Genomic DNA, 23,895 nt, shown 5'->3' with positions numbered 1-23,895 from the left:
GGCGGGCAGGGCCGCCCGGCGCCGCGGACTGAACTGCACAGCTCAGCAAAAGCGCCCTCGCCCTCCGCGCGCCGCCTCCTGCGAGCCCAAGCCCGGCAACATTTTTTAAAGCTCCAATCCATCCTTTGAAGAAAAAGAAAAAAAATAGCATTGAACAGAGAGACGGGGATATATATATACATATATATGTATATATATATGTGTGTGTGTGTGTGTGTATACATATACATACATACATAGATATCATTTTTTTGGGCTCCTGCTAAAATTAGCTGGGCTCGCCGCGCGCCTGTGTGCGAGTGTGTGCGAGTGTGTGTGCGTGCGGGCGTGTGTGTGTGAATGTGATTACTCCAGGACTCCTCGGGCTCCGGAGACGCCATTTTCCCCCTTGATATCTCTCTCCATAAATCGGTGGCGCGGCGGAGGCGGCCGCGTCGGGCGGGAAGCGCGGGGCCGGCCGGGGCGCCCGCCGCTCGCCGCCGCCTCCGCGCGCCTGGGGGCCCCGGCGCCCCCCGAGCGAGGGCGGCCCGCCCCGCGGCTCGCCGTTTGACAGATGCTCATCGCCATGGAGTTGCCGCAGCAGCACCTTTGGGGGTTCGGGGGAGCGACCGGAACCAGGATCTGAGCGAGCGCTGGGGCCAGCGGAGTCGGAGTCGCCGGGACATGGGTGAGCACGCGCGGCGACCTTGGCCCGGGAGCCCCGGCGCCCAGCCTCCCGTCGCACCGCGGGCCCCCGCACGCCCGGGGCCCGGGGCGGTGTGTGTGCCCTGCATGCAAAAGTTCACGTCGCCTCGCTGGGGCTTTGACTTTGCACCGGGCTGGAAGGGGAGACGGGGCCGAGGGAGCAGGATGCCGGTCCCCCTGAGGCAGCTCGGGGATGGGCGCGATTCTGGCAGACCCAAGGGTTAGCAGCGATGCTGGCTTAATTGGAGTGGCCCGTTGGTGGCCGCGATGGTGAAAGCTTCGGGCTGGAGGGTTGGGAGCTTATTGAGTTTCGCCTAATCTGATCCCCCCCCCCTCCGCCAACCCCCGCCTTTTGCACCCTCCCTCGGTCCTGCCGCCGGCTGCTGGGGCCGGAGGGTTTGGTGTTGGTGGAGTGGACTCGGAGGGGGAGGGGGTAGAGAGAGGGGTGGGAAGGCGGCAGGATATATTTTTTTTTCGTCTCTCTCTCTCTCTTTGTAACTTGCAGGTTAAGTGGAGCTAGAGAGCTACATTGTAACCTAGTTGGATTTTTTTTTGGGGGGGGGCATGTATCAGAATCTAACATGTCGTTAATAGAGAAGAACAGTCAAGAAGTGGTCCAGCCGGCGAAGGTTGGTGTATGCTTGTATTCTGGCTGTGTGTTAGTCTTTCTCTTAAAAATCTTAATCAATGGATTTGAGTCTCTTTCTTGTGCTCTCCGGTTTGGGGATTTTGAAAAGACAGGAATTCCCTTAAAAGCAGACGAATGCCCTTTTGAAAGCACGCATTGTGTGCGTTTCTAGAGGAGCCCTGGGCTTGGGAATTAACGGCAGACAGGCTTCCCCATTCGGTGGTTTCCAGTGGGAAATCACTCCGGAAAGGAAGCCCTTCAGTATCGATTTATTGTTTTTGTCTTTCGAACCATATCTCTTTGACCAAAATACTGCCTAAGAAGTTCCTCAGAATCAAAGTCAGGTAAACTGGACTGGGCAGATCTTTAGCAAGATGGTGATAACGGTGATGCTGTTTTTGGTGTCTGTTTGTGATGGAAGCATTGTTGGGTAATTGCAATTTCTGATCGGTAGAGCATGCTGGTTCTAAAAAAATAAGTTACTGCCGAAATGCTGTCTTCCAGCTTCCCTCCCCTACACACTACCACTACCCCTCCTCCCCTGACCCACACCGCTTACTACAATTCTGAAATTGGATCCAACTGGAAATATTTTCATTGGCGATTGGCAAGTTGTGCAGTTGGAAGTAGGAGATGAGGCTAGAGGTACTGGGAGTGTGGAGGGGAAATTCTTGTTGCCCCCTGCCCATACTGAATTTGTTCTTTATGTGTCTGTGCGGAATTCTCAGGTTGTGTATCTATCTAAAAGGACTGTTGACGGAAGGATTTCCGATTTGTTTCCGTTTCAAATAAACTGCCCTGATAATCTCATGGTTGACATCTAATATGAAAGGGGTAATTTGTGTGTCTCTTTATCCCAGCAGAATCTGTTCTCCAAAAGGGAGTTTATTTTACAAATCTACAGAAGCTCCTTTTACTTCCCAGCCCCTCTGCCCCCTATCCCACAACTATCCACACCTTTCCCCCTAAAGTTTGGCTGTTATTACTTGTTTTTCTCTTACATTCCTTTCCCTTCTTTCCCTTTTCAGTCCTTCACCATTATATCCTGTTTTTCTTCATTTCTTATATATTTGCACTGAAAACTAAACTAAAGTAGCTGTCATCAAAACTCTCTGGCAGTTTTGGTCTTACCCTCCTGTAGTTCACACAGGTAAATCTCCTGTGTCCTATTCAAACTCAGCTCCTTTGCAAAGGGTGTTTGTGTATGCCTTGTGGGAAGGAAGGTGAAGAAGAGGGGGTTGGAGAGGGAGAATGTTGTTTTGTGATGGCCACATCTGCACCACACTGGACCAGACCTGGGCTGGGAAAATTTCCTTGCTCACCCCAGTTAGATGTTGTCTGGCTGGGATAGGAAGGCGGGGCCAACTGGCCTGAGGCCTGTGAGGAAGGAGAAAGTTTGTAGCACTTTAAGATGTAGCCAGTTTACAATCTCAAATCCCTCCCCCACCCCTTTCTCTTGATATCTGCAGACTTCCACTGCCTGTAAACTCCTGGAGGGAGGTGTGATTCTTTTTCCTCTGACATGGAATTTCCAGGTTTTAGAGTGAAGGTACAGTTGTTGTGTTTTTAGCCTGTGCTTAATCTCATTACCTGTTACCAGGAAAGAGTGTTAGGACAGAGTGTGTGATGCAAATCAGAAGAGCAAGAAAGCAAGTATGGGGCTGAATGTGGAGAGCTTTTGCAAAATGCAGCGAATGTAGTCCCAGAAGATATGGAGACCAGGTACCCAGAGTGCTGTTTGGTAAATGATCCTCCTGTCCCATTAAGAAAAAAAGTCCTGTGTTTTGGGGAAGTTGAATTCATGGGTGAGCTGGGCTGTGGGAGCTGCAGCCACTATAGTAACCTGAGCTGAGCTGGGGGAGGAGGTGGTGAGCACAGGCAGTCTTTAGCCAGAGGAGGGAAACCAACTTGTCTCTCTTAGCAGGGAAAATAGATGTGTCACTGGAATAAACAAACTCAAGGTGGGGGTGGGGATAGCATGGGGTGAACATAAGGAGGAATGTCTGAGAGGCAGCTTATGTCCCATAGGAAGGGGGCCACTTCTAGCGCAGGAAAAAACATCAACTGCCTTATATGTTCATGAATGGGCTAGACCAGTGAAAGGTTGTAATCCGATCTTTCCCACGTTAACATCTGAATGTTACATAGAAAGGGCTCCACTCAGAGGCCCAGGACTGAACTTTACACAGGGGAATCCCTGAAGGAGCCAAAGAGCCCTGGTGCTATGAAGGCTTCTGGTCATATACCTGCATTACTCATAAGGAGTTACTTTGCAAATCACCTGACCTAGGGGAAGGCTGGGTAGAAGAGCAAGCAGTCTTGGAATCTCTGTAGAGTTTAGTTGAAAGTGGTCAGTGGGGAGAGGCAGGAAGGAGGATTTAGCTGAAGAAGACATAAATAGATAGGACCCTTGCCCTGGATTCCCTATTCTTTTTTGCTGTTATTTTAACTTTGAATTCCATTAGGGGTAGAATCAATACTTCTCTGGCACTAAAGTACATCTAGGAGAAGAGAGTTCTTGCAACATGGTCATTATTTTTAGTTGTACTTCAGTATCTGCTCTGAATTGTCTATATAATCTGCAAAATGAAGAAAATGAGAATTAGCTAGATGGATGGACATCCTTTCTAAGTTCCTGTAGAGACAGTGGAACTTGACTGGCCCTTGGCCTCCCAGAATACCAGTTTTTTCCTTGGAGATTTGAAGTTTTAATTGAAACCAGAAAGCTATTGAAGGTAGTAGACCCAGCCAATGAGACGCTGTTTTCTCTGCTGCTCAGGGATGGCAAATAAATAATTTTTTGCTGATGGCATTTCAAGTTGCTTCAGTTTTACTCCTGCCAGAAGAATGGAGTAAATCGTTAACATGTTAGCATTGTGTAAGGAGTTGCAGAGTCTTAAAACAGGGATGGTGTGATGGAGTTTGTTCTGAGATCCAGGGTATGGGGAGAGTACTAACAGGGCTGGAGGTGTGAGTATAGAAGAATGTTCTTGTCTTGGAGAGTTAGCAGCATGGGGCTGAAGAAAGAAAGCCTCACAGAGTTCTCATTGAACATCATATTTTCTGTCCCTCAGGTTTCTGTGAGGAAAGGAACAAAACAATCCCAATTCCATTTCTGCTTGATGGCATCTAATATTATTTCAAATACTTGAGAACATCAACTTATAAAGGGAAAAGGTTTATTTTGGCTTTCTATTTTGGAAGTTCCAACCCATAATTTGGTAGCCTTGAATGCTTCGGACCTGTGGCAAGGCAACACATTGTGGTGGTAGAACAAAACCTCACACCTTGTAGCTAGGAAGCAAAAGAAAGAAAAAGAGGGAGGGGCCATGATCCCAAAATCCCTTTCAAAGGCACACCCCTAGTGACTTACCGACCTCCCATTATACCCTGCTTCTTAAAAGTTCCACCAGCTCCCCATAGTGCAGTTCTGGGGACCAAGCCTTTAACATATGGACCTTTGAGGGATATTCAGCATCTGTTCTGTAGTACGGGTAACTTACTCTAAATGTTTGGGACAGAATTGAGTAAGGAATACTACAATCATACGTATTGCTGTAGTTTTGGCCTTCTTTGTGAAAGTATCTCTGGTGTTCCATAATTTAATTGTTTATGAACTTATACATACTTTGGCCCAGCCAAACTCTTGATAAGTGCAAAAAAGAAAACACCAAGATGCCCATGAGAAGCACTTCATGACTGCCAAGGGTTGATGCCAACCTACATTGTTGCTTGGCTTTGAGTTTTCATTTCCATTTTCACTTGGCCTTCTACTAGATATCCATGCCCCCTTAGACACACCAGGTTGAGGCTAAATACGGATTGAGTGGATGATAACCCTAGATGATTTAGTCTTAGAGCTTATGCCTAGAAAAGCAGCTTTCCTTTTAGAATTGGAGTTTTACCCCATTAGAATGTATCCTCTAGGGTTGATGAACTTTTCTTTATTGTCTTTAGCTTAGAAACCAACAGTTGACTTCCCATCTTGTTCAGAGCAAATGATGCCAAGTGAAGAGTGTGAGCAACCCTGAAGTTCAGAGGACCCCTGGGGAGGAAGCTGACACACCCTCTACAGGAACTGATGATGTATTGTGATACATAGACCCATGGAAAGCAATTGTAGGCAAATCCAGCTGAGCTGACTCTCAGATGGGCAGAAGCTCTGCCTTTCCAAGTGCTAGGAGGGGTCAGGGGATAAATGGTGAGCAGAACTTTGTCCTCTTGGAAAAAATGTTTTGTGATCTAACTTATCTTTTCCCACCAAAATACTTCCTTTCATATACATGGAACTTTGTTCTTTTCAAAAATATCTTCATATCACACCCACTCCCTTGGTTCTACTGAGGAAGAAAGCCAAAGAAATATTTTTATCCCCATTCAGAAGATGAGGCAATGGATACACAGGTTTGCCTGAAATGACTTTCATTGGTGACTGACCTGGGGCCAGTGTGAACAGCCTCACACCTGAAGTTAAATGACCTCAGTAAGTTATTTAACCTTTTTGAACCTCAGTAACCTAGTCAGTAAACCAGGGATAAAAGTGCCTAATTCTTAAGGGCTATAAGGATTAAATAATACCAGCTGATTTCTGTAATTGAACTCTGGGAAGATTTTCATGCTGCCTCCCTGGACACTGGTGCCTGGGATTATTGTTGCCACAGCTCAGAGATTAGTAACCCCTTGCAATGATCAGAAATGCCCACAGGAACACAAACATGTTCTAATAATTCAATTGATTTAATAGCATGTATGTATATACTGGTCAATCAGTTGAATTATTCAACTCAGATATGAGTTGCATTATTGGATACCTAATATGCCATGTCTGAGACCCAAAGTCTTGTATGATGACCCATTGGACTCAAGGAAGTACTGGTGACCAGGAGTTCTCTTTGAGTAAAAAATCAGGAGAAGAAAAGGAAACAAAATGTGCATCTACATACAGAAGGGAGGTATTGGGGAGAGACTCAGCAAGGGGGTGGTTCTCCAACAGGGGACCACAGTGGCTAACAGTGACATTGAGGACCGAGTTTCTAGCCTTTTTAAAGAGAAGAACTGATAGCAGGATTGTATCTGTCTGAGCGAATTCAGGAAGTTCTCCAGAATCAGGAAAGTTCTTCACAGCTTATTGGCTCCTGAACTCTTCTGTGTCCCTCCTCTTCCTCTTTCCCTTGATACCTGATCCTCCTTGTCCAGCAGCCTGCACCAGTCACCTGGAAGTATTCTCAAATGAACCCTACTTGGTGCAACATACACCAGACTCTGCTCCAGTCAGACTGGTTTCCTCACTAACCCTGGGTACTCTTTCACCTGCCCACCTCCACACGTCAGCAAATCAGGGTTGCCACCTCCTATATGGAAAGTGCCCTGACTGGTCCCTTTTAATGAGAGCATCTACTTCTTAGGACAGTTGGCACCACCTGCTGCCTCTCAGCTCCTTATGCCTTTCCCAGATCACTAAGATCTAAACCATGTGCCTGGCACCTAGTCATGCTACTTTGCTGTTTGTTTCCTCTACCTCCCCAAATGGTGAGTCCTTAAAGGGACAAGCTTGCTCCACAAAGCCTGGCACCTATTTATGAATAGGTATTTATTGTATAAATGAGCCACACAGGATTTACGTAGCGATACAATGTGAAAAGTAAATGTTGTTTAAGGTGTACTGAAACTCTAAAAAATTAAGCAACACAATGAGGACCTTAGAGTGAGTAATAACTACTTACATTAATGGCTTTTTATATTTTGGGGTATCTTTCTGGGAAAATCACCCAATCTCAGCTTTTCCCTCAATGCCTGAGGTAATGATATTTCACCACATAGGCATCTTTTTCAGTCACTGGTTCATCATTCATTCAGTCATCAAATATTTATTAAGTGCCTTCTAGAGTCTCATTGCCACTCTAACACACAGAGCTCTTGACTTTCTCTGAAAATTCCACTTGCATTTTCTGTCCACCACACTCATTCTGGCACTTAACCATGCAGTCTTTTTGTTGCTTAAGTCCAAGTGCTTCTCACTCCTCAGTGTCTGAGTGATCCTGACCACAATGGAAAAGAGAAAAGGCTGAAAAAAGAAAGGCATCCAAAAGGGAAAGTTCCAGGGGGAGGCAGGCTGCAGGCTGGGCTGGCCACCTATTAGCATATGATATGGGACAAGTTCCATTGCTTTTCTACCCCTCAGTTTAACCCATTGTAAGTGGAAAAGTCAGAATTGATATGGACAGTTCCTTCTGGGACTCTATAACTAAATGTTTCCCAGGGATTTTCAAGTTTTCTTAAAGCTCACAGCTCCTGAAACCCATTTAATGGCACCCCAACAACTGTCTAAACCAATCCCACTGAGAATTAACACACTTTGCTCAGTGTTTGATGTGGTTAAAAGAGTTACAGAAGGGGAAGTTGGTGCCCTGGGGTAAGTTGAATCAGAAGCTCCCCAATTAGAATAAAAAAACAGGCTTGCAGGAAAGAGGAGAGGAGGATATGGTGAGCTGTGTATGAAGGAATACCACAGAGTAATATGGAAGGAAGAAAAGGGTTAAATTATCTCCACCTCTTTGAAGACTGGCTCTCTTTAGTGAAATAATTGAGTTGAGACAAGGGAGATGGCAGAAAGACAGCTTGTAGAAAATCCAAAAGCATAGGGCTCTAGCTTTGCTACTGCTCCCCGTGCCCTTTAGGCATCTGGAGTATCTGCTATGGATATTTCGCTTACTTCATGGACCTAAGGTCTGGGCATCATTCTCCCATGTGGATTCTGAAAGGCTTGAAGGCTGGAATTGAACGCGTGCTACTGGTATATCCTCTCCATCCCCACAGTATTTGTCTGGTCTGCGGTGGGAAGTCACATTGCTAGCATGTTGCTTTGTGTGCATTTTGAGATCAGAAGGAATGACCCACAGTTTTTCTGAAGTCGGAGCCTTCTGTGATGTTGGGTTGGGGTGGCATCAAAGAAAATTAGTTCTTGACCAAAGTTCCATGGGATTTCTGAGTCACCTAAGAATACACTGGTTGGATTTTTAGGAAAAGGAAGTTTCTCCAAGTTGCTGAGATGCTGCTATCACTATTACCCATGATCTTGCAAAGGATTTGGGATAAAAATGAAAAGAAAAAAAAAATACCCAATACAAAAAACAGTTTCTTCATTATCCCTTTGATCTGCCAATATTCAGTCTGTTTGTGGAAAGGAACTGCTTGGAGTCTTGGACTTGGGACTTGGACAGATGTAGAGGTTGGAGTAACTGAACTTGATGGACTCAGCATAGTAGCCTGAGAATGCTCATTAGAGACATTGTGAGGCCCGTATGCTTGTAGCAGAATAATGAAATCTGGGTGGCAAGTCCTGTGCAGTTGTTGCTGGCTGTGTCTGTGATCTATTGTTATTTGAGCAATGAGGTCTTTGATTTTTTTTTAAAGTATTGATTAATAGTGGTGGCTAAAAAGGATGATTTGATATTAAAGCTCTGTGGGCCTTCTTTCTGCTCATTACTCTGTACTCAAGAGCTCTATTACAATTAGGTTTTTGATCCACAGATATTTATTAAAGTCATAGCTTGTGTGAGCCATTGTGCCTTGTACTCTTGGATGGGAAAGGTCTGCTATGAGATGTACCCTTGCCTTGGAGAATGGACAGTACATTTGGAGAGACATGCTTAGCTAAAGTGAAAATATTCATTTTGCAGCTAAAGTAGGAATATAATCCAAAGTAGAGTTTTGCAATGTGTTTGATCAGTGCTAAGGTGTAATCTGGGAAGCCTTCAAGGAGGATGTACTTGACGGAAGAAGTGGAACAAGGGGACATTCTAGGGGGTGGTGTGTAGAATACCTTTGACATAGGGGCAGAGGTGGGATGAAGTTCAAGTATGAATTTAGAATTGACTCAAAGAAGCAAATGCTAAGTGCAAGCATGTACTGTATATGGCAGACCAGGGCAGCCCTGAGATGAAGATCCAGATAGCTGATGTTGTACGCCAGGCCATGCACAACAGGCATCTTGCTGGTTTATGGTCTTCTGTGCACAGTGGGCCGTATAAGTCCCAGTGTCCTTTAAGTTGGACTCAGTTTATTTACCCAGCATTGTAATTCAAATTCACCAACTTTTCAACTCTCTGATTCAACAAAATCAATTTGTTCATTGCCAATATATGTAATGCAACCAGACTCTGATGAGTGCTGTGGGAACACCCAAATATAGAGTCTCTGGCCTCAATCTGAATGGAAGATTCCCTAAGATCTCATGAAAAGAAGTGGGGAAGCACATAAATCTCTGTGATACTGGAACTTATCTCTAGCAGTTTAATGTATAATTGGAGAAAGACATACAAGTTTCAGTGGCAATGCAGTGTTTAAATGACAGTTTAAGATAGCTACAGAAATATAAAGGAAGGGAAGTAGAGCTAATATTTGTTTAGCTCTCTGGTATGCCTACCATCTTCTTTGCAGCAGAAGCATAAATAAATATGTAAGTATCAGATTACACTTTATGTTCAAATGACAATGAACAAAGCAATTGCTGAATCAGATGGTTGAGAGGTTGAGGAATTTGAATTAAGACTGAACATACAGCAGGATCAACATTAGAGGACTTTCAAAAAAGGACTAAAGAATTTGTTATCTGTTCAGTCATTTGGTTTATCCCTGTCACCTCCATGTGAGTCTGTCATTTTCACCCACAATTTACAAATGACCACTAATTTATAAGTGACCACTAATGCTTGGCTATTTGGAGACAGGTGGTGTTAGAGTTCAAATGGTCTTTGCAATCAGACTGAACTGCCTCTGTGATTTCAAAAAAAGAAAAACCCCTCAACTTTAGTTTTCTTATGTGTAAAATGGGCACAGTTCTGGATTAAATCAGATTAAATTTATAGCTATATCATATAACACATTTTAAAAATTTAAAGTTTACAGATGCATGTTCAAAGTTAGGATCATCTTCTTTATAATCTGAATCTCTCTATCCCACTTGGATAGGAGATACTATGATCACAAGAACTTACAGGTCTTTCATGTTTCACCTATTTTGGCACTACTTTGTATGTGTTATTTGCTTTTTTCCTTGGAAGATTCTGTGTAAAGAATAGAAAGCAGAGGTGAGAAAATTGATGCCCAGAGAGTTTAAGTGATGTGGCAGATTGGCTGGCAGACTGGTTTTAGAGCTTTCATGTGTAAAAGCAACTTTGAGCTTTTGAAGAAAAGCTGGCATCCCTTTCCATTATATATATATATATATATATATATATATATTTTTTTTTTTTTTTTTTTTTTTGGTGGTACTGGGGTTTGAACTCAGGGCCTTGAGGTTGCAAGGCAGATGTTCTACCACTCGAGCCACACCCCCATTCCCTTTGTATTTTAGATACCAGTATCTTTGTGCTTTAGATACATGATGATACAAAAGCAGATTTGCAATCATGTACAATCATATATCACTTAACAATGAAGATACATCCTGAGAACTGCATTGTTGGGTAATATTGTATGTGCATCTTGAAGTGTCTCTATATATAGTTAGATGGTACAAGTCAAACACTCAAGGTGAATTCTGGATACTAATGAGATGTGGTAAACACAAAATGGCTGAGACTGCTGCCAGTGTAATATGGCATACTGTTTTATAGTAAACTTTTTTATACAAATAAAAAGAGATTACTCTAAAATAATGGCTAAAAGTATAGCAAAAACATAAACAAGTGCCATAGTCCTTTGCTATTGTTATCAATTATTGTATGCTATACATGATTGTACATGCTATAATTTCATGTGACTGGCATTGCAGTGGCTTTGTTCACATCATCTCACTCACCTCAGATATATGGGTAACACATTACACTATGATATTACAATGGCTGCAACATCACTGGATGATAGAAATTTTATAGCTCCATTATAGTCATGGGATTACGTTCATACATGTGGTGTGTCATTGACTAACATCTTGCTATTCAGTGCACCGCTGTATCTGGACTTACCTGTGATTCTGACACAGGCAGTGTGTACATTTGAGCAAATTATTTACCTCTCTGGACCTTCATTTCCACATCTTTACATTGATGGTAGGATCTTCTGCACCATAGGACTGTTATAAGGATTAAACTGGTAATGCCTATAAAGGGCTCAGGACAGGTCACTAGTAATATTTACTTTCTTTTCACTACAAGAGTACTCTTTTCTTGACTGCCTGGAGGAACACAGAGAACAAGTGGACTGTCAAAGCGAGAACTCAACTTGTAAACTTGAGGACTGGCCTGGTAGTACCATAGAGATCTTTTCCCAGGAGCCGAGACCCAAAGCTCATGCTGATGTGTTGTGTTATTGGTTCCCAGGGGAGGCAGTGTTTTGCAGCTGGAGCTAGAGCTGTTGGTTAGCAGACAATGTGCCCAGCCTCAGCAGGCCTTAGAAATTTGATTCTGCCTCTTTTCCTCTCATGGAGAGTTCCGCAAGCACAGGGGTTGATGCCCTATACTTAGGTTTGTGTTCAGGTCAGCCAACCCAGCCAGGTAAAGCTGTAAAGCCAGAAGGAACTGATAAGTCAGTGGAAGCAGCCAGCCTTGTCTTGGAAGGGCTTCTGGTTGTCAGATGGGGAAGATCGACCTAGAAATGCCTGACTGGAAGGAGCCACAGAACTTAACTCATGCCACCTCCTCATCTGATAAATAAAGATGGGGAGATTGAGGGAGTGAAAGGAGCATCCCAAGGCCATCCACCATCAAGTGGCAGGATATTGAATCTGGAATTCCTGACTGAACCCATGAGGCAAATTAGGAATAAGAAGATAGCAAATAACAGCAAACCAGCCAAGTTAGCAGGTACAAATTAAACTCTTGTGTGCTTCTCATTGTACGTGGAGATAGAGGAGGTTAGTCTCCAATTCTTTCCCTTAGGGCTTTACTTAAGATCTGAGAAAAGAAGATAGCACTTAGCTAAATGCGAGCTTGGGTGACACAGACTATGGGACTAAATCAAATTTAACAAAAAATGTGAGCACTTACTAAGGTGATCTCAGGTAATTACTATCTCATTTAATCTTCAATTACTTTTCCAAACAGCCCTTGAGGTAGGATTATTACCCAATTTCCAAATGAGACTTGAATGGATTAAAAATGTCTCCCAGAACACAGTTACTAAGTGGGAATGAGAGGCTAAGTAATCTAATCCTATGACATCCAGTCCATGCCACTGCACATGGAGAAATGGTTTGGACACTTACTGTTGAACTATTTCTCTGTGTGTTCACTGTACTCTGAACTATGTGGAGATCTGTTTTAAAATACAGCCTCTTCCTTCACAGAGCTCCTGGTTTGCTGGGCAAAGACAGACAATTAAATGAAATATCAAAACACAGTTTATCAAATGCTTTGATAACAGAATGCCCAAAGAACTGAAAGCAAGATCATTTGTGTGTGGGGGAGGTGAGAAGGGGATATAAATGTATGCAAGGTGAAGTGATGTTAAATGTAGGTGTTCAGCCAGTCTCCATGAAAGAGATGAAACTTGACTCAGTTCTTGAAAAGTACCTTAGAGACAACAAAGTGAAGAAAAGAAAAAGGGCCACCAGGAAAAGGAACTAACTACTGGGTAATCATATACAGCGGTACACATCAAGGCAGCTTGTGAGATGCTGCTGGAGGATGTGCTGGACGAAGGACTCGGGGACTGCTGCTTGGAGGAGAAAAAAATGTCATCCAGGATGTAGAGCATAGGTGTGTCATGTATTAAAAAGGCTGCTGAGCAGGAGCTTTGTCTGTTGCTGTGTAGTGTTAGAGAACTGTGGTACAAGGCTGTTTTTCACCCTTGCTGATTGAGAGCTGGGTACTGGTTGGGCCACTTGATCAATTTGCCAGTGTTTATGGAGCATTTATGCCAGGTATTTCTGCAGCAAGAAATGTTTCAAGAAGCATCATTCAGAGTCATAGACATCTGAGTCAAATGGTATCTGGCTGGATTTTGACACAATCTTTCATTCAACATTCACTGAATTAAGAATTTAGAATGTCTCTATGTACCATGTGCTGCATCACCATGGTGAGCCAAATAAACACAGGCCCTACCCTCAAGGGCTTATTGTCAAGTGGGAAGGAGAGTTAAAATCAAGAGTGGCACAAATATTCAGATAGGTAATAAGTGCTAGGAAGATATGTTCTATGCTATGAAGGCACGAAGCAGGGAGTTCTGACTTGATTTGTAAAGCTCAGAGAAGAAACATTTGCCATCACCCTGAGTAATGAAGTGGCAGTAACCCAAGGGGATAGGAAGAGGATTTCAGATGTGTGCAGAGTCACATGAAAAGTCATTTGTAACTCCCACCTAAATGCCTTAGCAGACATAAAGAAGGATGCATAGTCAACCACCCCCAATGCCAAAGTCAGAGTCTTGCCAGAAGTCAATGAAGAATTTTTTTAACTATAGGCTAATGAGCAGAGGTTGAAAAATACAGTTATTTCCCTTTATATGTAGTTGGGTTAGACCATACTCCATCCTTTTGTACCATTTGCTCACCCAGTATTAGAAATTAATGATTTCTAAGGCTGAGGATTTACTTCAGTGGTAGAGAACCTGCTTAACACACACAAGGCCCCAGGTCCAATCATCAGGGAAAGAAAAAAAAAAAGAAAGAAAGAAAAGAAGTACACAATTTCTGTAAACTTGAAAAAAATCTACAATCTTCAGGTTTACTGCATGGGAAGCTTTAACAAAAACAACTAATGGCTGTCCCCTGCCTAAATCATTACACATATTCTCAAAGTATAGCTCTTAGACAATAAATGGTCAGGACTGGAGAAGAGGGAGGCTGGGGAAAAATGGAAGCAGAACATTGATTTCTGGGTGGAGACACTTCTTCAAGTAAAGTTCTCAGGTAGATATGACTTGTCATTATAAGGTGTGCTGTGAACTTTAGTTGTTCAGAGCTTCAAAGAATCCAGCAGACAAATCAATTAGTCAAGCAAACAAAGAGATGCCTGTCTCCTGTAGTCATCCTTGTAATGCTTAGTGTACTATTCATTTTTCATTAAAGTTCTGATTTGTAAAGTTTCCTGTGGGATGAACACTCCTACCATGGCCGATTTTCAAGCCACTGACTGGACTTCACTGAATGTAGAGTGGGAAGAGATATACAGGGCGAGCTTTCTCGTGAGCTTCTTGTGAGCCCACAGGGGATGGTTTCAGCACACCATTGTTACTGTTCACTAGAGCTGAGATAACCCCTGATAGCAATAACCCTGAGACGAGGCTTCGGCTGATTTCATGATAGATAGAAAGGAGACCCAAAGGCAAACCAACACTTCCTCAGTAGGCTGTGCTTCCTCTGTATGACTGACTCTCTTCTCATCAGAGCATGAGTAAGCAGACAGAATCCAACAGGAGGCCTGAGGGGGGAAAACACTCAAAACAAGATAAAAGGAACAGTATCATGGAATTAGTTACGATGACAGCAAAATAAGAATTTTCAAAAGCTGTCTGGCATCTACTACAGGAAGAAGCATGACCCCAATAGAATAGGAGCCTGAAGTAACAAGGAGAAGCAGGCTGGAGTGAAAAGGCAGCAGAGGCAGCTGAAAGGAAGAACAACATCAAGAAACATGGCAGGCATACAACACGAGCAACTGCAAAATTAAAAATCCACCATGACCTCAGTAAAGGCAAAGGGGGCATGAAAGATAAAATTAATGGTGATACGGAGGACAGATTAGAATATGCTCTCCCATAATGTAAAAGAAAACCAGTGAGAGAAAAATGATAGAAACAGAGCAGAGACAATTCTAAACTGTGGATTAAAAGAAAAACAGAAGCCAGAATCATTGAGTGGAAGAAATAACCAAAGGAAGAATCGAATATTCTTGAGCTACAAAGAACCTACATCGTCTTACAGATCCAGAAGACTTCTGTTGTTCCAGGAAAATTAAGGGAAGACATATCCATACTACACTAATTTTCACAATTAATAAAATTCTAGCATACCAAGAAAGAAAGTTTGCAATTACAAAAGAAATAAAGCAAGATGCCTACAAGGAGAAACCCCAGCCAGACCTCATATTCTCTTAAGTGCTAGAAGACATTCCAGAAAGATTTGAGGCAAAAAGTCTGATCTGCGAATTACATAGTCAGCCCAGAGTCTTTTGCACATAAAGATGGAAAAAGTGTCTAGTCCTATGGGAATTTTCACAGTACAGAGTGAGTGGAGGAACAGCTAAGCATATAGAGCTGGGGGGGTGCAATGAGGAAGAGGACTCTTCATGGATTTGTGATTGTTGTCCTTTAAGATCTTCTGAGGTATGTATGTTGTTTTTTAAAATTTATTTTAAATAATCATATAGTTCATCTGCCAATGAAAGCTCTAACCTAATGAGGGAGGTCAAGGAAGGCATCACTTTTTCCATTTTGTTGATGAGACACTGAGGCTGACAGAGGTCTTACAAGGGCTTGGAAGAAGCAGCGTGAAGCCCAGAAGTCATCTGTCTGTTATGTGTTGGATGCTCTTCTAGGCATTGGGACAGTCTGAATAGCTCAAATACAACTGGTGCCTGTTCTCAAGAGACTCACAGTACCTCTGAAAGGGGAAAATACTTTCAAATACAGAATAACAGTGCTCCATTGCCAAGGCGCTGCGTTGGGGACTGCATGGACCAGAAAGTCTAGACACTAGTTCTCAGTCTCAAACTGATCAGAAGCACCTGGAGGACTTGGGGAAAGGCTGAGTGCTGGCCCCATCCCTGGAGCCCTGATTCAGTAAGTGGGGCTTGAGAGTTTGCATTTCCACCAGGCCTCAGGATAAGGAAGAACTCCCCAAGGAGGAGACGCAACATATATTTTAGACTAGGAAAAAAATCTTGCGTCTTGCAGATTTGGAGGGAAGAGAGATGTCCTCTTTGGGACTCCCTTGGGTATGAGGCACATCTAGCCATGCAGAGTTCCCCTGTCTACTTAGAGACATAATGCCATATTCAAACTACTCAATTTGGAGTGTCCCCATGGGTGTGTGGCTGAATGGGGTAGTGGTATAGCGTGTTGAGTATGGAAGACAGCTTTTTCCCACCTCATTTGTTTTGAGGAAAGTGTGAAGTAAGGAACTCAGAGTCTCTTGTTTAACTCTACTACCTGGGAAAGGCAGAGCCAGGAGTAGAGATCAAGTTTCTACACTCCTGTCCTAATGTTCTGCCCAAGAACTCAGCCTCTTCCTCACTCTACTGCTTTCTCGGGATCTGCTGAGCAGTTATTTCCTAAGCAGGCTTTTCAGGGGCCAGTCCTGTCACCCAAGCCCTGCAGGCAGCCACGGAAGGGTTAACTTTGGTTGGAGTGGAGGCCCGAGTGAAGCACAGAGTGTTCATTGTGCACTGCCCCCTCAAGAGAAGTCACTGACTGCTGGAATGTGACAAGGAAAAATGTTTCCACCTTGCCTCAGCTCCCCCAACTCTCTGAGTGCGTGAGCACTCTAATATGCTCACACATGTGTGCTGGCAGAAGTGCATCACAACAGAACTGGCAATTGTGTACCAGACTCACCAAAAAAGTTGAACTGTGAATTAGGCTGGCAGGTGCATGCTGGGCCGGGTGAAGGAGAACAGCAGCTTTGTGTGCTGGTAAAGTCAACAGACAGGTTAGGTTTCTTTGCCCTTTGCTTTTGAAAGCTTTTTTTATTTTATTTTTCTAAGGTGAGGGACTGTGGACACAGGGCCTGGATTATTATCCTCAGCACAGGCAGACAATTTGGCAGGGATGCAGGGGTGGGCGGAGCTATGGTTGGAGTACTTAGAACCATAGGACTTTGAATAGCTGTCAAGTAGTGAATTCACTTTCATTCAGAAAGAACTTGAAACCCTCTAAGTGCCCACCCCACACTACCCCTGAAGTGAATGTAAGTATTATTCAATCACAGTCCGTCTCAGCCTGAGAATGAAGCTGAGTTGCAAAAATAAGTTTTGTGTGCTCAAAACAACTAGAAGACAATGCAAGACTGGTATTTAGTGGCAAACTATACAGCTGGGTGCAATTTAAGTCTGGCAGGAAGTGAGTGCTATGGCCCAGAGTTTATAAAATGTTGCCATGGAGAAGGGAAGACTTGGGCATGACTGGGGAATATGGAAAGGCTTGAGGTCTGCTTGGCTCATTCATTTGTTCATTCATTCCTTGAGGCAATAAGTATTTAGAGAGCACTTGTCATATGCATAAGGGACATAAGAACCGAATCTATAAAAATAACAGTACAAAAAGAATTTTGTTCATGAAATGCTGTTGTGGAGACAGGTTTGACTTGAGTAGACAGTGCAGTTTGGTGGCTAATGAGGCCTAATACTGGACTCTTAAGGTGAGACCAGTACGAAAGATCTGGAATGGTTTTCTTTCTCAAGATTGAGGGTATTTGATTTTTTTTTTTTTGGTTTTTTGGCAGTACTGGGGTTTTGAACTCAGGGCCTCGCACTTACTAGGCAGGTGCTCTACCACTTGAGCCACTCCACCAGCCCCCAAGATTGAGGGTATTTGAAATGGTGTCACTGTTTAATCTAAAATATTTATGATGGAAAATTCCCATTGTTGTGGGTCAGGTCCTCAAGCAACCAGAATCAAATTTCAGCAGCAATCCATATTTTTTTGATTTCCCCTCTTTCTAATATCAGCTTCCCTTAATTCTGGCATGTGGTCTTTTGGTTTTTTTGGCAGTACTAGGATTGAATCCAGTTCCTCGCACTTATGAAGCAGGTGCTTTCTACTACTTTCGCCATATCCCCTACCCCTTTTTGTTTTATCATTTTTCAGATAGACTCTCATGGTTTTTGCCTGGGCTAGCCTTGGACCGCCATCCTCCCACCTCTGCCTTCTGAGTATCTGGAACATCCCTTAAATAACTTTCCGTTACCAATAAGATAAAATCCAAACTCACTAGCATGCCATTCAAGGATGTCTGTGATCTGAGTATAAACTTTTATTCCCATTTGGTACTACACCCTTTCACCTATCAGCTGACTCTTTCCTGAACCCAATCCTGCATGGTCCTGGCTCTTTCCTTGGCTGGTGCTATTCGCTCTGCTGCCACATGTTCCTGTTTTCCACTCTACCTACAAAAACCCTAAGATCCAAACCAGATTTTATGCTCTCCTTGCAGCATTCCTGAGTAGTTTCCTAATAGCCTATGCTTTGCCCAAATGGAAAACACATTCTATTCCTTTTACTTTACTATACTATTTGTAACATTCTGCTCTGCTTAGAGTTGTTGTTCAAATCTCTCCTTGAAGAAAGAGATGGTGTTTTCATTGGATCCTGTGATCTTTACTGGAAGAGAACCAAAAAAGGTTGTTGAATTGAATTTTCATTTCTCATGGACCTCTTACCACTTGTGTTTTAGATTTTGGAATTTTGTCATCTATATCAAATTAATTACTAAAAATGTGCTACTTCTGGAGGGAGATGATTTGTGCTCAGGCTTCAGGGTTCCAGTTCTTGGCTGCTCTAAATATGTCTTTGTAGGTATTGATGCTGGTGAGCATATTTGCTGGTCAGTTCTTTCAATTGATGGGCTTACAGGTAGAAACTGAAGTTGTACAGTAATGTCTTCTGTTGGAAACCTGGGATAGTGCTCAGGAGGCTAAGAAAGCTTAAGAGTGAGCTGGCCTGAAGGATGATGTCTTGAGGTTTTGTGCAGCCTAAGGACTCTTAAGTTTTCTTTGAAGAATAGGTATTTGGGCTTCCTGTGGCCTTTGTAATTATGAATTTGAAGTTGAGAATAATGGGACATGGGCTAAATAAGAGGGAAGGATAGTTTAGCTGAGCCTGTGATAGTCTGAAGAGAGCCTGATTTTTCTCTTGTCATCGTGGAAGACAACAGAGAAGATGATTGTGGCATGATTCCTGACACTTCCAAGAATTCATGAAATGCTGCTTCTCCCTTTTGCTGTTCTGTAGACATAGTATAAGGAATAAGAATAAGAATTAAAATTGCCTAGAGTGGCTATTTTTATCGAAATATTTGAAAATAATTGTGTAGATGGAAACATTTTCGAGTTTGCTCTGCATTAATCACAGTGTTCAAAGTGATTTCCCATTGAGATCTTTTTGTTTTCCTTTTTCAAGCCTCATACCTAAGTTGTGCATTTGTTTTAAGAAACAAAGAGAAGACTTTATGCAATTGAAATAGTGTGTAATGGAAAATGATAAAGAAGAGCTAAGGGTTGACTAAATGTACTTGTTCTTAGGGGGAGGAAGCTTGGCCCAGGCAGCTGAGGCTTGCGTTCAGCTTTGCAAACTGTTCTTCACATGGGAGAGGGAAATGGTGCAAAAAGCCGCCCAGATGCAGTTCCCACAGACCTGAACATCAACACTTCAGACTTCCCTTTCGTCATGGTTGGTTTTGCTGGTGACTCAGCCAGCTGTGGCTTCAGTGTAAGAAACCTCTAACTTGTTACTGACTGGAGAACTCACCCCTCTTATCTTTATTCTTGGGCCCGAAGCCATAAAATAAGAACCCATTATGACCATGTGTGTATGTTCCCCACTCTGTTTCAGTGTAATCTAATTTGGACGTGTACATTCTGTTGAATTTCTTTCCGTCATTTTTTTTCTGATGCCATAGATAAGTGGGAAGAGGTTTTTGGAACTTACGTTGAGTATCTTTTGGGGGTCATGTTCCTTCCTGCCGTAGCTAATTATCTCTGTGCTTCTCAGTTGCAGATCTGATCTCTTCTGAACACCTCGCCGTGTCTCCATCCATGGGACTCTGAGCCCAGCAGCCGGACTACTTTTTTCTTGGAATTTTGGGTGTTCTCTCCTGACCTTTCCCCTTTGCCCCTCCTGAGAACTCCTGAGGACTATAGGATTGTCATGGAGTCCAGGGAAATCTTAAGCAGCTCCCGGCAAAGAGGGGGCGAGTCGGAATTCCTGCCGGTCTCCTCAGCCAAGCCCCCAGCTGCCTCTGGCTGTGCAGGAGAAGCCTTGCTCTCTGCTTCAGGACCTGGGAAGGGCATCCCAGTGGGCGGAGAACGCATGGAGCCAGAGGAGGAGGATGAACTGGGCTCAGGGCGGGATGTGGATTCCAACTCCAATGCAGACAGTGAGAAATGGGTGGCAGGAGATGGTTTGGAAGAGCAGGAGTTTTCCATTAAGGAGGCGAACTTCACTGAGGGGAGTCTGAAGCTGAAGATTCAGACCACAAAGCGAGCTAAGAAACCCCCAAAGAATCTGGAGAACTACATATGCCCACCTGAGATCAAGATCACCATCAAGCAGTCTGGGGACCAAAAGGTGTCCCGTGCTGGGAAAAATAGCAAAGCTACAAAGGAGGAAGAAAGAAGTCACTCCAAAAAGAAGGTAGGAGGCCTGTCTTATAGTTCTTTAAAAAAAATTTGTTTCTCTGATTTTGGTGTCATACTCCCAAATTTTGACTCTACTTGCATCTTACTTATTTACTTCTGAATTGCCAAATCTCCTTGTAGGGTCACCAAAAGAAATGCCTCTGATACAATCTTACTATAATATCATACTTATTTTTATCTGGAAGAAAGCTACTAGAATTAATTCTGAAGCATTCCTATTCATTGTACAACAGTCAGTTTGCTGGGTCAGCTGAGCCCTAACAAAAATTTGAGAGTTTTTTTATTCCCTTGATTTAACATTTGCATCTGTTCTTGTAGTCAATAGCTGGTCAATCAGAGCAGTCAAGAACTGTTTATACTTTCTTTTGGTTTCAGTCATTGGTACTGTAAGTCTTTCTGAGATGAATCACTCACCTGACTGAGGAAGCCCAGTCTTTGTAGTAAAGGCTCTTGCAGGGCTGAGTGATCATCATCCTGAAAGCAGTGAAAGAGCACTAGAAGGACGTTGGAAGAGGGGACCTGGAGAAGGCAAAGAGGCTGGTGATTGACCTAAGTCTGTGTCTGATACATCATGGAATTTTAAAGCTGCACATTGCATGAACTTGGTTGTTTGCAATTTTCCTCCTAAAAGTCACACTGGTGTGCACAGCCACTGAAGGTGGTTGGTGGTGTCAGTTGGTTGGAAATAAATGGGACCATGTTTCATTAGATTTGTTTGGGGGAAATTACAGTGACCTTCCTTCTTGGGATGGGTGTGGAGCTCAGCTATTACTGCAGAAGACTGCTTTAATGTGGAAAGTTTTTGTTTTCAGGAATCTTTGGGGTCATAGGAGTGACTCTGAAATTTGCCTTTTTCTTGACCAGAGGTTTGGGGCAGGTGCTACTCTGGGTCTTTGTCTTTCTTCCTGTCATTTGGTTATTTATGTGGGCTCTAGCCTTGGTGGATTAGCTAAAAATGGCACAGATGAAGGAACCTCTCACCTTAAAGCCTAAAGGTAATCTGCACTGTTACTGGTGATCTTTTGGGGTAATCATTTTCAATTAAACCACTAAGAATTATGTTAATTCTTTAGTACAGGGTTGTTCTATGTGCCAAGTATTTTTGGTTTGTTACATTTAAAATCCATATATGTGAACTAGAAGAGACTTTCTAGAGTGACTAACTTCTCACAGTTGTCTGATAAGCCTGTCCTGGTTTAAAACTGAAAATCCTACATCCAGGAACTATCTCATTTCCTATAAAGTCAGGAGAGTTGGGCACCCTACTTTAGCATTTTGAAGTACAAAAGAATTTTTAGAAATTGGCTTGTTTTGCCGGAACATAGAAATGATGCTTTCCCTGCTCCCCCATTGTAACTTTGCCGTGATTTCTGAGTCATACAATTAGAGGCTATCTTGACACTTGCAGAAACTTTCGTGATTGTTGCAAGACAATGTGCCAGGTTCTACTGAGAAAGTGAGGTGTTGCTTTGGAGTTGGATCTCTTCAGCTTTGAAAATGAATATTTCTGTCTCTGGCTACTGAGATGGCCAGTTCTTTGTGTGTTGTTGGATTTTTTGTGTGGGTGGGCAATCATGAAAACTGTTACTGGTGGTAACTGTTTTCCTTTCATCCTGATCACTGCCAGGATTTGAGCAACAACCCATAGTTTAGGGTGTGCAAGCTCAAATTCACTACCCTTTAAAAACAATATGTTGTCCAGACCAGGTACCACTTTTCCTAAAGCCACAAATTGTTCCCAAATACAGCTTTCTGCCCATTGGAATGGCCCAGAATAATGCTCTGGAATTGTGACAAGGATGATTTCAAAACTGAAATGTACAGTGAACTTCTGTTCACATGTCCAACATTCTCAGACTGGTTATTCTCACCCAAAAAGCGAAGTGTCCTTTGAAGGCTTTATTGGAAAGAAGGGAAGAAATTGCTCATTTGAATATGTGATTTGCCAAACATTTTTATGCCTCAGCAATTGGAGAGAGTGGAAAAGAAGGAGAAGTGCTGGATTTTAATACCTAGTGCTGTTTTATGATGACACTGTAATGGGAATATCCTACAAACTTCTCGATTGTTAGGAGTTACTTCACAATGTGTGTCTCTTTCTTTCCTACACTTACTCATACCTAGCACTATTACTTTCCAGAAATAAATGAAAAAGGTTATCAGATTGGAGTTGTAATTTCTTGAGAGATGGCAAGAATATTCTCTGATCTGTATTAGATTAGAATGTTAACTTTATTACCCTTCAAATTTGTGTTGTTTTTGCAACCAAAGAGTAAGCAATAGCTGAAGCTGAATTCGTGAGGTGGAAACTTTACCTACCATTCTTGTGGAAAAGTGGCATGAATTTGCAGAATTTCCTTTGTGCGAATGGGAAGTACATGATCAGTAGTATAGCTAGGAAAAGGTATGAAAATGGCATTTTGTAAGTAACAGATTAGCATCTAACACTCAAATCAGGTCTTCTGGGTCTTTTTTTATGAAGTGAGCTCCCTTTAGAAGAAGTGCACAGAGTGGCTCCTGGGAAGCAAGTTCCCTGCAAGTTCCATAGTGAGCTGGCCCTTGAGTTGGTAGAGATTCCTGCTTGGAGAAGGTTTGTGCTGACTTTAAGCAGGGGTTGGCCAACCACAACCCATATACCAAATCCCACCCCCTTCCTGTTTTTGTACAGCCCACATTCAAAGAATAATTTTTACACTTTTACAAGATTAAAAAGAAAATCAGAAGAATATTTTGAAGTAGGTTATGCAAATATGAAATTCAGATTTCAGTGTCTATAAATAAACTTTTATTGGAACAAAGCCAAGTTGATCTGTTTACATTTTTGTCTATTACTACTTTTGTATACAATGACAGAGTTAAGTAGCTGTCACTGAGACACTGTGAGCTGAAGAGCTTAAACCATTTGCTATCTGGCTGTTATAAAAAATGTTCATCAACCTTTGACTTAGGGGAAGATATAGAGTTTCAGGATAACAAGGGTTTTATTTTATTTTGGTTTGTTTTTAATTATTCAACCTCCAAGTTTGAAGGCACAGGGAAATTGGTTGTTACATTAGGTACCTCCCCACCTTTTGTTAAAAAAAAAGTGAACCAAGTAATTTTGTTCAAATGATCGTTTGACAGCTTCAGGCAAAGATTGCTTATATTGGATCCCACATGAATTTCTTTTTTTCTTTTTTTTTCTGTACTGGGTCTTGAACGCAGGGCTTCACCTTGAGTCATGCCAGCAACCCTATTTTTGTGAAGGTTTTTTTGAGATAGGGTCTCTCGAACTATTTGCCCAGA

The 23,895-nt window shown here is 42.7% G+C and overlaps 1 protein-coding gene across 5 annotated transcripts in view; it reads left to right on the top strand.

The window, feature by feature from the left end:
* Window positions 1-501: 501 nt before the first annotated feature.
* Setbp1 (SET binding protein 1) overlaps window positions 502-23,895 on the top strand; it is a 361,289-nt gene continuing 337,895 nt past the window's right edge. Inside the window, exons 1-2 of one of the 5 annotated variants that reach the window (XM_074069901.1) lie at window positions 502-667; window positions 19,964-20,605. In XM_074069901.1, the coding sequence (XP_073926002.1) occupies window positions 20,120-20,605 (486 nt within the window). In that variant the 5' untranslated portion in view covers window positions 502-667; window positions 19,964-20,119. Of the gene's footprint in view, window positions 668-1,145; window positions 1,314-1,359; window positions 5,514-18,647; window positions 19,682-19,963; window positions 20,606-23,895 lie in introns of those variants that run through there. The other 4 variants (XM_074069903.1, XM_074069905.1, XM_074069904.1 and 1 more) reach the window with 4 other exon arrangements.

This window comes from Castor canadensis, chromosome 4, assembly GCF_047511655.1.
Source record: "Castor canadensis chromosome 4, mCasCan1.hap1v2, whole genome shotgun sequence".
Lineage (NCBI taxonomy): Eukaryota > Metazoa > Chordata > Mammalia > Rodentia > Castoridae > Castor > Castor canadensis.
Note: the sequence above shows the minus strand (reverse complement) of the source record. Positions and strands in the feature narration are given on the sequence as shown.